Source organism: Lactuca virosa, chromosome 9 (genome assembly GCF_052849685.1).
Source record: "Lactuca virosa cultivar CGN04683 chromosome 9, Lactuca_virosa_CGN04683_v6, whole genome shotgun sequence".
NCBI lineage: Eukaryota > Viridiplantae > Streptophyta > Magnoliopsida > Asterales > Asteraceae > Lactuca > Lactuca virosa.
Window position 1 is genome coordinate 106,939,147 of NC_136434.1, and position 14,841 is coordinate 106,953,987.

The 14,841-nt window shown below is 33.5% G+C and overlaps 2 protein-coding genes across 2 annotated transcripts; one reads left to right on the forward strand and one right to left on the reverse strand.

Annotated features, from left to right (window-relative positions):
- The first annotated feature begins 6,231 nt into the window (after positions 1 to 6,231).
- LOC145141122 (ATP-dependent Clp protease ATP-binding subunit) lies at positions 6,232 to 8,064 on the forward strand. The gene is made up of 2 exons (XM_079074457.1): positions 6,232 to 6,789; positions 7,676 to 8,064. The coding sequence occupies exons 1-2, from the start codon at positions 6,358 to 6,360 to the stop codon at positions 7,946 to 7,948; spliced, it is 705 nt and encodes a 234-aa protein (XP_078930583.1). The 5' UTR covers positions 6,232 to 6,357; the 3' UTR covers positions 7,949 to 8,064.
- Positions 8,065 to 8,938: 874 nt separating this feature from the next.
- On the reverse strand, positions 8,939 to 14,430 carry ABCB28 (non-intrinsic ABC protein 8). The gene is made up of 16 exons (XM_079074456.1): positions 13,977 to 14,430; positions 13,550 to 13,737; positions 13,450 to 13,473; positions 13,241 to 13,342; positions 12,843 to 12,933; positions 12,530 to 12,630; positions 12,345 to 12,395; positions 12,115 to 12,243; positions 11,964 to 12,026; positions 11,605 to 11,872; positions 11,383 to 11,531; positions 10,451 to 10,540; positions 10,235 to 10,369; positions 9,475 to 9,531; positions 9,348 to 9,404; positions 8,939 to 9,279 (listed from the first exon to the last, which is right to left on the reverse strand). Exons 1-16 carry the CDS (start codon positions 14,362 to 14,364, stop codon positions 9,043 to 9,045), a joined length of 2,130 nt encoding a protein of 709 aa, XP_078930582.1. The 5' UTR covers positions 14,365 to 14,430; the 3' UTR covers positions 8,939 to 9,042.
- Positions 14,431 to 14,841: the final 411 nt, after the last annotated feature.

Genomic DNA, 14,841 nt, shown 5'->3' on the forward strand with positions numbered 1-14,841 from the left:
GTTCTCTGTGTTCGATACCCAACTTACCTAAATTATTCTATAAATTTGACAAGGTACACTGCCTAAGTGCAATTAGTTAGTTAAGTAGGTTAGGATTATAAATTTAAAACTAGGTAGTATATAAATTGCACGTCAAGTTTTTGGCGTTGTTGTTGGGGAGCGGCTAATTTCAATTTTTAATTTAATTGTTGTAATTAATCGATCCTTTTAGTGGGGTAAAATTCGCAAGAAGTTATTTTTCTATTTTTCTGTTTAATCAGATTCCACGACGTGGCGATTTTATTGCCACGATGTGGGAGCTGATGAATTTTTAGTTTTTATTTTTATTTCGTTTATTATGTATTTTCTAAATCTCAATGCTCTTGATGTTTTTCTTCAGGAAGTGGAACAGGAATTAGCACGAGAATATGAGAGGTATGACTCAGACGAAGATATGAGGAAGCTGAAAAGATGGATAGATGACATCCTTCCTAACAAACCAGAACAAGCTGTGTTACAGGAGCTAGAGATAGAAGAGGAGGAATTTAATACAGAAAGAGATTGGGAGGAGCTGAAAGATTACTAGCAGAATGCTAGGGCGAAGAACAAAAACAACCAGACTTTCAAGAACAATGTCATTGTAGCACCTGATTTTTGGTACGTATTTAAATTCAAGAAATATTGCAATTTACTCTGGGACTCGGCGAGTTGGGGGCCCAACTCGCCGAGTAGACTCGACTGTTGATCGGGGGTTTAAGTGACCTACTCGACGAGTCGGAAGACCGACTCGACGAGTAGGAGTTGTCTGGACAAAACCCTAATATTTAGGGTTTGCACCCTATTTAAACAACTTAACTCGTCCCAAACCAGCCTCCATCGTCCCTCTCACTTCCAGAATACCCTAACTCGAAACCCTAGCCTTGTTTGAGTGCTCTCAAGCCATTTTTGTGCATTCTTGTGTGTGTTGAAGAGAAGGAAGCTTGGGAGTTCAAGTAGAAGCAAGGAGATCCAGGAGTTTTACTTCATTCTCAGCTCATTTAAGGTAAAAAGCTGGAACCTTGACCATTTATCTTTTAGATTTTGTTTTGGGGTTATTTCTACCCTTTTAATGAGTATAGAGAAGCAAAAATCGAGTTTGGTGAATGTGCTTAGAGTTGCACTTCGGATCTGGGGCTATTGGGGGTCTTTATGGCATAAATGTGTCAACTTTGTTTCCATAAACACCCCATGCATCTTGTAGACCTCCTTTTATGGCTTTTTTAGCCAAAGGCCCCATGCATGTGCATCAAGTTTGAAGCTTTACGTATAAAATGGACCCTAGGAGGCTAGATCTATGGTTTTGACGCGTTAAGACCCATTATAATCGACTGTATGGTGTTGGACAAAGAGGGACTCGACGAGTCACTTGGGTGACTTGGCGAGTCGGGACGCTTTTTCCCCAAAAACGACTTCTGGAAATGGTTTAGATTGAGTGGAAGGAACACTCAGCCTGCTATGGGTTTGTCTTGGACCTGGAAATCATAGGACTCGGCGAGTGTATGAACAGACTCGACGAGTCCAAGGCAATCTCCCAACTCATGAGGATGGACTCGATGAGTTGTTCATACAACTCGGCGAGTCATAGACTGAACACGTTCGTATGAGGGAGATGAACTCAACGAGTTCGAAGGGAACTCGGCGAGTCGATTGAAGATGGTTCCGATATTAAGGTTGAAGAAGGACCCGTCGACTTCTTGCTAGACTCGATGAGTAGAGTCGGGGGTTGTATCATTTTGAAAGGATAGGGACTCGACGAGTTGGTGGACCAACTCGGCGAGTCAAGTCAACTGGATGTTGACTTTGACTTGGATTTGGAATGACCCTTGTAAGGGTTATGAGTATGCAATAGTAATCGGAAAAGGTTGTTGTGTAGGGATTGGGGAGTAGAGACGAGTCGATTCCCGTTCCGAGGACCATGCAGATACTACACGACATCGAGGTGAGTTACCTTCCAGTAGCGGTGGGTCTACGGCCACAATGTCGGCCCACTAGTAGGATTTGTATGTTAGGTGATTGTCTTTGTGATATTCATCTAGGTTTGCTACTACCTGATATGTTTATGTCGGGCACCCCAGATATGCCTGTCAGTATGTTATGTTATGATATATGTGGTAGTGGTAGCAGGGGGTGAGATAGTCCCCAAGGTTCGGTTGTTAGGACCGACGGGTAGGTCAGCACCCCAGAATGTCTTGACATGGGTAGGTCGGCACCCCAGAATGGCCGGACCGGGTAGGTCGGGCACCCCAGAATTGCCCGACAGTATGTTTTGTTATGGGATCGTATGGTATGTGGTATGATGAGCGAACTCACTAAGCTTCATGCTTACAGTTTTCAGTTTTGTTTCAGGTACTTCTTCGGCGAAGGGGAAAGAGCAGGTGCGGTAGCGGCACATCACACTCACACATGATTCTGCATCGAGTTTTCTGGGATTGTACTCTGATTTTTATTACCGTTGTTGATATGGTTTTGGGACACGTTGTTGCGGTTTTATAAATTGATATGGCATTGGCAATGCTTTTGCTAAACTATTTTATGAGTTACTTAATTAAAATGAAATTTTTGGCCTTGAAAATTGGGATGTTACAGTCATGATATGATCATTACCACGATGCGTGCTCCTGATAGTTCGATTTGTGTTTCAACGCATGGGGTGACAATTCCATCCTTGAAGAAGGTTCTAAAGAACGATCATTTTCTGACAAGCGACCAACCAGTCCCCACTATTTTTAATTTTATGGGACTAAATAGATGCTCGCTCGTTAGGCCAAAAATCAAAACGAGAGGTCAATTTTTACAAGTTGGTTTGAAAAGAGTGTTCGGTGAAACGGATGGATTAATAACAAGCAGATTGATAGTTTATTAAGTTGGGAGTCCAACTCAAGACTCAAACAAAAAGAAGCGCTTATCGAGAGGCAACCCAATGTTTGAAGAAATTTTATCCTTTTAATTTCTATTTTAGTTTTCTTTGTTTCATTTTTATTTTTATAACCGAACGGTATTATGTTTGCTTTCTTGTTGCAACCAAGGTGTTTTGTTTTGTTCGCAAAATTGTTTATAGTAACTCAAGTAAATATATTTTCAGATATGCTTTATTTGTTCTTGCGTGTAACCCAAAAGGACACTATTATTTATAGTAATATTACTGGACTTTGTTATGGCTATGGGCACTAATCTCCATCAGAAACAACCTTCTGGATATCCTTAGTTTCCTTATTACATTTGTCATTTTAGCAAATCCATATATGGTCTCAAATAGACTCCTCGAGCATGCTATCATCTTTTTGTTGTGTACATCACCTCTCTTGTTTTTCGGATTAGTTGCTTTTACATCTCTCTCCCTCTCTACTTTTCAGTAAAGTTATGAGACCATATATCTTCTTCTCTATATGGATGATATCCTCGTCACGACATCATAATTTTCTCTTATCACTACAGTCATCACTCAGCTTACATCTGAGTTCCCCGTGATTGATTTGTGCCCCCTTTCCTTCTTCCTTGGCATTGTTGTTTCATAGATAGTGATCATTGTTGTTTCATAGACAATGGTCTTTTCTTGTCTTAAACAACTTTTACTAAGGAATTCATTGCTCTTGCTGACATGTCCACATGAAACCCTTGCAGCACTACCATGGATACAAAGCCCAAACTTTCTCCTTACTAGATGCATGTGGCCGATTTGACTCTCAATCGGAGTCTTGCTTGATCTTTTTAGCATCTGACTTTCACTCGTCCAGATATTTCATATGTGGTTCAACAAATATGTCTTTATATGCATGATCCTCATGAACCCACTTTCTTGCCCTAAAGTGTATTCTTCGCTATCTACAGGGTACCCTTTCTCATGGTCTTCGTTTTCATTCGTTGTCTGTTGATCGTTTGGTTTTTACTCTGATGCTGGTTGGGCCGACTGTTCTTAAACTCGTCGCTTAACCTCTGGATTTTGTATCTTTCTCAATGATAATCTTGTCTCTTGTTCCTCGAAACGCCAACATGTAGTTTCTCACTATAGCGTTGAAGTTGAGTACATGGATATCCAATATAATTATAGAAGTTGCATTGTTGCACAACCTCCTTCTTGAGTTGTCGTGTCCTCTAACTCGCATTATGATCGTCTTTTGTGATAATATTAGTATCATATACTTAGCATTTAACCTTGTTCAACACCAAAGAACCAAACATGTAGACATAAATTTATATTTTGTTAAAGAACGTGTTGTGATTGGTCATGTGTCTGTCTTGCACGTACCATCCATTAATCAGTTTGCAGATGTTTTTTACAAATGAACTTCTTACACAATTATTTTTAGACTTTAAAAACAATTGTGCATTCATGAACCTCCCGCTCAAACTGATGGGGTGTGTTAAAGTATTTTTGTAGTTTTGTATCTTTTTTATATGGTAAATAATTTAAGGTTCCTATTGTAACTTTTTGTATAATATATGTTGAGTGATATGCAATACAACCCTAATACAGATTATTTCTACAATTATCAGTTCCTACTTCTTAGCAGGGATATTTTGGTGAATAAAGGGACAGGCTTGGAGTCGATTATGTGTAGGATGTGCAGTACTCATGTGGAAAAAACTATTCATTAAATGTGATCTCGCTTCTACAATGTGGTTCCATATCGGTCATTGGTGGGATCTTTATGTTCCTTCCATTGGCTCAATTAGAGAATGACTTTTTTGGAAGATTCTATTAGAATGACCCCAACACAACGTTCTTGTTTGGAAGCGGTTTCTTTGACAACTTTATAGGTCCTTTGGAGCTTTCAAAATTCGCTTATGCTTGGTATGAAAAACAATAAAAGGATATTATTTTTGATAGAATTATTTTGCATTCTTTCTTTTGGTTTGTAAGCTTTCTTTTGGTTTGTTCATAATAATTCAAAGCTTAAACTCAAGTGGGTTTATTGGTTACAAAACCTCATGTTAGCTATTATCTCCTTGTAATTTTTTCACGCATTTTCTAGCTTTTATTAGTCATAAAATCCAGTCGATCGTTCGATAAAAAAAACTTCTACCAGCCCATCAGTTAAGAATATATTAAGGTCAATGTTATAGATTTAACATATTGCTTGGAAAATATCTTGCCTAAAACAGAAAAGTACAATATTCCTTTATGATATTGGAAAGGAGTCCCCTAATTTATTTTGTAAAAATCACCTAGAAATGGATGTTCACGTAATTGTAGCCTGATTCAGCCTGACCCGGTTTGAATGTCGTCGTTTTTTTTATCTCTTTATAAAATAAGTTCAACTGTTATATGGTCGTCGTTTTCATTTTTGGTTTTTTTAACCATTTTATTTTGGTTTCAACACATCTCAAACAAATGCTTTAATATTGGATTGGAAAATTTATGTCATAAAATTAGTATAATCGTAATACGTCCATGGCCTAGTTAGATAGATTCTTATTAACTTTGTAACATGGTTTACTATTATGCGAGAAGAACAAATTCAAGAAACTTCACAACTTAACGTATTCTTCGTTAAAACATAACAACAGTCACCTCCCTCGAACAACCATAGACTCCAAACTCAACTGATTATTCCACCAATATACATAAAGCAACAAATGTAGCTATATTCCACCAATATACATGAAGCATCAAATGTAGCTAAAGAATAATTTCAAGATATAAACATAAATTACAATTCATTGTCAAATATGAGAATCCCCAGTGTAAAACCTTTTGTATTTGCAAAAAAAAAAAAAAAAAAAAGCTACTTGTTTCTTAAGGACTTTAAAGATTACAATTTAAAGATGAGAACCCTATCTGTAATTTCACATAATCACATGAAGAATTTATGTAGGTAAACAAAATTTTAAGTTGTTAATTATATTGAAATTTAGGCGTTACACAAGTCTTTATAAAAACAACTAAAAATAAAACCAAAGCATTTATATAATTACATATAAAAAATAAATGAATATCCTTTCTTAATTAGGAATCTTGGTTTTTAAACCAAGAGTTAGGGTGGTTGTTGTGTAGTTTATGGAAACTTGAGGGTTGTATTAAAGTTTCTGTCAAGGTGAGGGAACATTATATCATTTTTGTAAAGTTCAAGGGAACATTTCACCATTTTTGGAAAAAACATGTAAACTATAGCTATATGGACATTATACTTGAATCTATCTAGGGGAGGTAAGTGCAATTTTCCAAAAGTATATTGAAGATGCTTGTGATAAGGTTCTTTTGGCAATAGACATAAAAAGATAAGAGCACTTCACAACCACAAAATTTCCCACATGAACTTCCTAAAATGAGTTAAACACTTAAACTAGTTTTCTCTTGGCTTTCTACACAATTTCAAGTTCCATAACCACCCTCTAAAAATGGCTTTCCAAATTCACTCTTCACACCCTCAAATCCTATTCAAAATCCCATCATTTTCTCAAATCCCAACAAAGCTTCTACCTATAACTATGTCATCTATCTCCATCTCAACTCTAATCCCAGAACAAACCCCAAAACCAGATGTATACAATGTCAAATTCAAGACTTTAGAAGCATGCAAACTTGGTATATCAAGATACCCGGATTTTGAATATAATGCTCAAGGAGGAAAGGGTAGTGGGGTGGGAAAAAAGATGGTGGGAGTTGACTTTAATGGCGAAACATCGGTTGACTTTGATGTAAAAAGTCTTTACATTCCGCCATTAACAAGTTTAACTACCAAGTTTCTTGGCTTGCCTTTGCCACCTTTCTTGAAAATTGAAATCGTTCCAGAGATCTTTAGAGGGATCATCAACATAGAATCTGGCAAGGTGATTTAAGTTTTACTAGATTTTTTGTTGTTTTGTTTTGGCTTTTTTTTTTAAATAAAAAAAGAAAAAGAAAAAACATTAATTTATGGGCTATTTTACCTTGAAAGTGATTTTTGATTTTAGTAAATAACATTTTTGGTCCCTAAATGTATACATGTCTTGGAATTTTGGTTCCATTAAGTTTTTCCATACAATTTTGGTTTTTATTTGAGGTTTTTGTAACTTTGTTGCCAATGTTCAAAGTAAAATGACTATTTTTGTCCATAATATAGATGAATTTTACAATTTTGTCCCACAGATTAGTCATGTTATTTGGAAGAGAAAGCAAAAACTTTACAAATGAGGACCCAAAATTGCAAATAAAAACTTTTTAGGACTAAATTTGAAAAGATCAACTATAATCAAGAACAAAAACATGTAATTTAATATTAACTTTCATAATAAAGATTTTTATAAAATGATCATCTTTGACCAAATTTCTGGCTAGATCACTAAAAAGCCTTAAAAATAAAAAAATAAAAAAACAAATAAGAATACTGTTGCAAAATTGTAAGAACAATTTGGCAATTTCGAAATATATTTTTCTTTAGAAAAAAAAAATTGAAGTTTATTTATTTTTTTATTTTTTTTTGTGGTGGAGAGCAATTTCGAAATTTAATGGAATCGCAATTGACCATGATGATCATTTATATCATCAACGGGTTATTTTGTGAATATCATTTTTTTGCATGAAAAGTTGAAAACCAACCACTATTTCAAAAAAAATTAAGCCAATTACATCATTAAGTTTTGATCCCTTTTTCGGAAAAAAAAATAAAACATTATAAAGCGCCATTTTTAATTATTTATGTTATTACGAAAACTAAAATGATGTTTATTTATATAGGTTGATCTTAAGTTCAAGGCAAAATTCTGGTTTTCAATTGGAAGTATTTATAAAGCTCCACCATTGTTGGTGGAGACATTGTTAACCTCTGAAGAATCAAAAGGAAGTTTAAGGAGTGGAAATGGAGATCGACTTAATGAACAAGGAAAATGCAAGCTAGTTGGAGTTGCAACTGTTGAACAGATTGATGATTTTTTAATGAATTCTTTTCTTGATCTTCCTACCGAATGTCTTGCTATCTTAAATGCAACCATCATCTTCTCTGAGGATTAAGAACTCAACAACACCATAAGGAATATAGGAAATTATTATAGATTTTTTTTAATAGGTTTACAACATGATGAGTAAAGCACAATCTTGGTTGATTATATAAAGTTTTCTTTTATACATTTATGCATCTAAATGGATAAAGATCGTATCACCCACTTTGCCTTATTTTCAACTTGTGATTCTACAAATTTTGTGAATGTTGTCAAAAAAAAAAGACGACTAAAGGAAATGGATGATGAAATTGATGCCTTTGAAAGAAATGAAACTTTGGAGCTAAACGATCTTCCAAAAAGGCACAAGACCATGGAGAAGTTGACAAGAATTTGTGGTGATTACAACAAATTCTTTGTATGTGGTTCCACTTCTAATCATTATTTTTTGTACCATTTTAATGTAAAAACATAATGTCATCAAATTTGATGTAATATTATGAAAAGTACATAAAAGTCATAGGTTTAATCACTTATAATTTATTTATTTTATTAGATCTATCTTATTTGGAAAATAAAAATCATTCCGTCCATTATGACCCTCTATTTGTCTGTTCAACCGGTTGCCATTTTTTTCATTAAACTCACCAAATTGTAACACGTTTTCTAATTTAACTAATATAACATTTTTTGTAGTTTTTTTCGTTTCGTTTGTTAAAGACACTTTCTTTTGTTAGAAAACAAGTGTTAAAGTAAGTGTTTTATTGCATTTTTTTTAGTTTTTTGTTTCTGTTCTTAGTTTTTAGTTTTTTTGTTTTTCTAAGAATAGTTGATTTGTTCTGATAGTAACAATTTTTTGTAATGTGGCTGCTTTAACCTTTAATACCATGTCGCATTGAGTTTTGGTGTAATTAACCACAAACATTTGGAAAAATATATTAAAGTGGTATTATTTAATTGACTAGTTATATTTTAAATATAATAATTAGTAATTGCAAAATGTAATTCATAAAGTTATTATAATATACTAGTGATATATTTTTCGTGTAAAAAAATGGTAAAATGTTTGGCGATAAAACACCACTATAACTTTTTCATATGAATTGATGTCCAATATAAATCCCAAATTTTTCAAAAAAAAAAAATCACTTACATGTATTTTTTTTTTCATTCAAATGCAAGCCTTTGTGAGCAAACAAGAGAAGCATAATCGCCCTTTTTAGCCAATAACTCGGAATGAGTCCCTAACTCTGCAATTTTCCCTTGAGAACAAAGGGCAATTTGGTCCGCATTTTGAACTGTGCTTAATCTATGAGCAATCACTAATGTAGTTCTTCCTTTCATTAATTGGTTAAGGGCATCTTGGACTAATCGCTCACTCACTGTATCCAAAGCACTTGTTGCCTAAAATGAAATAAATAAATAAACATAATATAGCAATGTAAATTTTTTAAACAAAGATGAAATATTACCTCATCGAGTATCAATATAGGAGCGTTTTTCAGCAGTGCCCTTGCAATAGCAACTCTCTGCAAGTAATTGTAAAGGTTCAGCAAAAAGGGTAAATTTGTCATTTTTCATTTAAATGTATTTTCTTACCTGTCTTTGACCCCCGCTTAGCAATCCTCCTCTTTCACCAACCAGAGTATCATATCCCTTTGATTAAATAAAATTATTTTAAAAAATAAATAAATAAAAGATAAAGAGGACTAAGGGGTTGTTTCTTGTTTACTTGATCCACACAGAATGACTCACTGGGTTTTGAAATGTAAGGGTAAAATGGTCATTTAGTTAAATTTATTTTTTGGAACGTAAGTGTAAAATGGTCATTTAGTTAAATTTATTGGGTAAAATGGTCATTTAGTTAAATTTATTTTTTGCAACGTAAGGGTAAAATAGTCATTTAGTTAAAATTGATGAATATAGTTAAAATGGTCTTTTGGAATGTAACGGTAAAATGGTCATTTAGTTTTTTGGAACGTAAGGGTAAAAATGGTCATTTAGTTAAATTTATTTTTTGCAACGTAAGGGTAAAATAGTCATTTAGTTAAAACTGATGAATATAGTTAAAATGGTCTTTTGGAATGTAAGGATAAAATGGTCATTTAGTTAAAATTGATGAATATGGTTAAATTTATTTTTTGAAACGTAAGGGTAAAATGGTCATTTAGTTAAATTTATTTTTTGCAACGTAAGGGTAAAATAGTCATTTAGTTAAAATTGACGAATATAGTTAAATTTATATTTTGGAATGTCAGGGTAAAAATGGTCATTTAGTTAAAACTGATGAATATAGTTAAATTTGTCTTTTTGGAATGTAAGGGTAAAATAGTCATTATTAGTGAGGAGAAATAGAAACCTCTGGGAGTGAGATTATGAAATCATGAGCATTGGCGGCTTTGGCGGCTGCGATGACATCATCTCTTGACACGTTTTCATCCGGAAGGCCATACGCGATGTTTTCTCCAACAGAAACCGAGAAAAGAACAGGTTCCTATTATAAATTCTGTTTTTTATTAAAATAAAAAATTAAAAATAAATGAATGTGAATTATTAGAAATTGAAGAGCATATACTTGATTGACTATGGAGACTACGCGGGCCCATTCACTTTTATCAAATGTTCTTAAATCTTCTCCTCCAACTGATATCCTGCCTTGAGTTGGCTAAAAAAATAGATTTGGTGATTAATTTATTAAAAAAAAAAATAATAACTATTAAAATCATAGAGGCAAATTTAAAGATAAAAAAAAAACTTGTGGTTTCACCAATTTGTTTTTTATTTTTCTAAAAAAAAACCAACATTTTAAGTTCAGTTTGTTCTTTCTAATTATAAAAACCAAACTGAAATACACAAAAAATCATTTTATGTATACGTTTAATTAATTAACTATGTTAATATTTATAATATTTAACATGTTTTCCACTGATTTTTTTTAAATGAACATTTAGGTCATCTTGTATTATTTTTTGATAAATTACTTTTTTTGTTTATAAAAGAAAACACAACATAAGTAAAACAAAAAACAAACATAATCGGTTTTTCAAAATAAGAAACTGAATCAATGTTTATAAAAAAACAAATTTATTTTTTGCCTGAAAAATACCTTGTATTTTTTTAATTTTTTCCAATCTGGCCCTTTTAGTCATTAATTGAAAATGTGAGGGTTTTTCCAAGAAAAACTAAAAAAGTTGAGGGTTTATTTGGAAACATTTAGAAGGTTGACGTTTTTTTTCGGAAAAAAAAAATACAAAGTTGAGGGCTTTTTCAGAAGAAATGAAAAAATACAAGGTATTTTCCAGGTAAAAAATAAATCTGAGGTTTAATCCGGAAAAACACAAAATATAAAACCTTTTTTGAGATTAACCCTTTTTTTAACAGACAAAAAAGTATAATTATTAATCCAATATGTTGTGCTTTTCTGTACTTTTTAACTGGTTAAACCAATAAAATAATAAAAAACACTTTGTGCTTTTCTGTATTTTATTCTAAATATAATAAACTTACCTCATAAAACCTTGCCAAAAGCTGTACAATAGTACTCTTTCCAGCTCCACTGGACCCCACTAAAGCAGTAACACTTCCACATTTTAAATTCAAATCAAGCCCATTAAGTACTTCCACATCAGGCCTCAATGGATACGAAAAATGCACATCTAAACATTTAAAAAAAAAAAAAAAAAAATCAATTATAGAAAAAAAAGTAAGTTAAATTATTTTTTTTCATACCTTCAAGACATATATCACCAGATTGTGCAAGAACACGAACACTGTTTCCTGATGTTAATGATGACATGTACCTTGTGTTTTGAGATCCCCTTTTATTATCATTTATGAAAAACATATTATTTATTCCCTCTTTTTCTTGTTTAATGTCTTTCTGTAAACCATAAGCTAAGGCTTGATCGATTTCTGAGGTAGATAAGATAGAATTGATTCTTTCTGTAGCTGCAAAAGCTCCCCTTAAATCCCCAATTGTGTTCACCAATCCTTGAACCTAATAATAGCAACCTACTTTTAACTACCAGTGGGACCCACACCCATAATTAAATAGGAAAGAAAGAAAGTATGAGTCTTGTTATGCTCACAGCAAATGTTAATGTGAAAGTGTATCCAATGAAAGAGGCCACAGTTCCCACTGACATCTCACCCTTGAAAAAGAAAGAATTTGGTATTTAAATTTTTAAAAAAATAATAATAAATGAAGTTGTTTATTTGATAAATAATGTAGTAACATACCGCTTTCACTTTGTTTCCTCCAAGAATATACAAAGCCATTAAAGATACATACACTGCAACTCTAGTTATTGATTCATTGATAGATTTAAACACTCCAAGCTTGATGCCACTTCTTTGATAAGAAAGAACCTGTAATATAATAAAGATCAAGAGAAGGGTATTTACGTCTTTTGCACCAACAAGAGAACAAGATCAAGTCATTAAATGGGGCCCATGTATCTAATTCTAACCTGGTTGCCAAACATTGACATTTGACGTTTTTCTCCTCCGAATGACCTTACCTACATGCACGAACAAATAATGTTAATTTGAGATTGAAGTTTACCTTTTTGGGTCTTAATGATATATGACAATTAGCAAACTTTATGTCATAGAGGGGTAAAATTGTAAAAAGGAATATGAGTTGAGAACTCACCGTACGGATGGCAGAAAAAGTTTCAGTGATACAATCAGCTATTGAAGCTTGAGTCAACCCATAGGCTTTAAATACTTTCACAGTTGATCGTTTGTATACAGCTGGATACATATACATACACATGTATATATATTAGTCAACAAGTAAAAATATGAAGAAAAGTTAAAAACATTACAGGTTCTAGAAATTAAGGGTGGATTAGGGTTCTTACAACCTAAAATGATATCTTCATCACAATTCCATCATGAACAAAAAAAAAACATAAAATTTCTTATTGAAAGTTTAGGTAAAGAAGAGCCTAATAATAACTTACCAACTAAAGTAGATACAGCAAGCATAAGTACACCCAGAATTGGTGCAAGTTGAGGGGCAAGAACAAACAGTAAGCACATTGTCCCAACAACCTGAGAAGATGATGATAGTTATACAAAGTAATGAGAACATATTATCAAGATTCTTTTCTAAAGTATAGCATACATGACACAACATTCTCAATTGATGTGCATAATCATAATCAATGTGAAATCTTTTACCTTTTTCGCACTAAAACGTGTGTGATTTCCACCAGGTGTAATGGATTTATTAATTGTTGCTCATAAATAAAAGCTTGTTTTGTTTTCCTTTTTTCTATAAAAAGTCTCACTTTTCTCATTGAGAAAGAAGGATAGAAATAAGCATAAGCTCACTTTTGTTTAGTGTAGAGTAGCTTGCCTCAGTTAGTGCCCTGAAACCTCGATCTCTTGATATGTTCTCACTCACAATGTTCTTGAAGGAACCCAAATCAGATGTCAATAAAGCAGTGAGTTCGCCAACCTATCAAGAACAAAGGACAGATATAGTGACAAACAAATTCATCAATCTGTATTTCATAATGATAGATTGATAGTAGTCATTGTGTAAAACAGGAGTTTCATTCATACCTTGTATCTGTCAAAGAATTCCACCTACAGAAATGAGATGAAAGTATTAAACCTTGGCAAGTATAACAATCACAGTAAAGATATAAGCAAATGATATTACCTTGTGAATCAAAACGCTGCCAAATATTTGAGCTCTTAAGCTAGACATAACCTTCTCCCAAATCGTGTTCATATTCACAACAAATATAACTGTGAAAATTGGTTCCAATGTATATAGAACTCCAACCTTGCTAAGAAGCTGCCATAAAGGCTCCGATCTTGCCCCTATTAGTACCTCAAAAAACCTCCCTACAAGTAGAGGCCAATTAATGATCATTCACAGTACCCAATGTTACTATTTCTAATCACACAAATCACTTATTTCGTTAATTAGACAAAACTAGCTTCAATCGAGCTGTAAGTTAAAGCTTCGTTGATTCTAAAAATTGAATTGTATTTCTGACACAGAGCGAATAATACAGTGCCAGTGGATTTGATTTATGATTGATGGACTAATATTAAGAAATTAAGTTGCAGTAGTTACTTGCCGGATAAAATCGGCATTGAAAGAGTGCAAGTGGTACAGCATACGAGGCTAACGATCGAAGCTGCAACTCTAAGCTTATGGCGGGACAGAAGCCTCAACAACAAGCCCAAACTTATGGCATTAAACCGTTGTACCGGTTCGGGACTGGAATCGGATTCCTCTACCTTCGGATCCTCGGCGGCGACGATTGCATCCGAGGCCGGACCTGTTATGTAACCTGCGGCGGTGATAAGGCTGGATTTATTGCGAGTGGGAGTTAAACGAAGTTGTTGCTGACGGGGTGGCGGCAACGAAGAGGTAGGTCGGCGTTGTCCACGGAGGAAAAGAAGTTGCCGGCGGTGGTTGTGAAGTGGGGGGTGGAGAGGGAGGAGGAGGGAGAGAGATGTCATTGTTGTGTGGTGCGTAGAAAGGAAGAACTCTATTGCTTCAATTCTTTTCCATTTACATGTGTTTTTGTAATATCACATTATCGCACCATGTTAATTTCCATAGGCATGAGTCATGACAATAACCATTTCTGATACGACAATAGTCATGCCATCTTTTCAATGTTGAGAGTTTGAGACGACTATAATTTATTATTTTGACCCAAAAAATGAAAAATAATGAAATAGGAGTTGTGAGTTGGGACTCAACAAAAAAAAAAGTTAGCAAAAAAACAATAAAAAATTATATTATGTTTCTTTTGGAGATTTCTGTCTAATATTTGTTATATTTTGGGTTTATAGAATATCAATATTCACTTGGATAATTTTTAGGATTATGATTGCAGTCACTTTCCATAATCTGTGATTTTGACTATGGGGTATCACGAAATTTGATTTGGGATAATCCAAAGTCATTTTGTTAATCCAAACACATTTTAA

What these genes read in the sequence shown, in the direction of transcription:
- LOC145141122 (XM_079074457.1), top strand. Translation starts at nt 6,358, where the DNA reads ATGGCTTTCCAAATTCACTCTTCACACCCTCAAATCCTATTCAAAATC. An exon ending in TCAACATAGAATCTGGCAAG is followed by an intron (nt 6,790 to 7,675) that starts GTGATTTAAGTT and finishes TTATTTATATAG; the next exon opens with GTTGATCTTAAGTTCAAGGC.
- ABCB28 (XM_079074456.1), bottom strand. Translation starts at nt 14,364, where the DNA reads ATGACATCTCTCTCCCTCCTCCTCCCTCTCCACCCCCCACTTCACAAC. An exon ending in GTTTCAGGGCACTAACTGAG is followed by an intron (nt 12,934 to 13,240) that starts GCAAGCTACTCT and finishes TCATCTTCTCAG; the next exon opens with GTTGTTGGGACAATGTGCTT. An exon ending in TAAGCGGGGGTCAAAGACAG is followed by an intron (nt 9,405 to 9,474) that starts GTAAGAAAATAC and finishes AATTACTTGCAG; the next exon opens with AGAGTTGCTATTGCAAGGGC.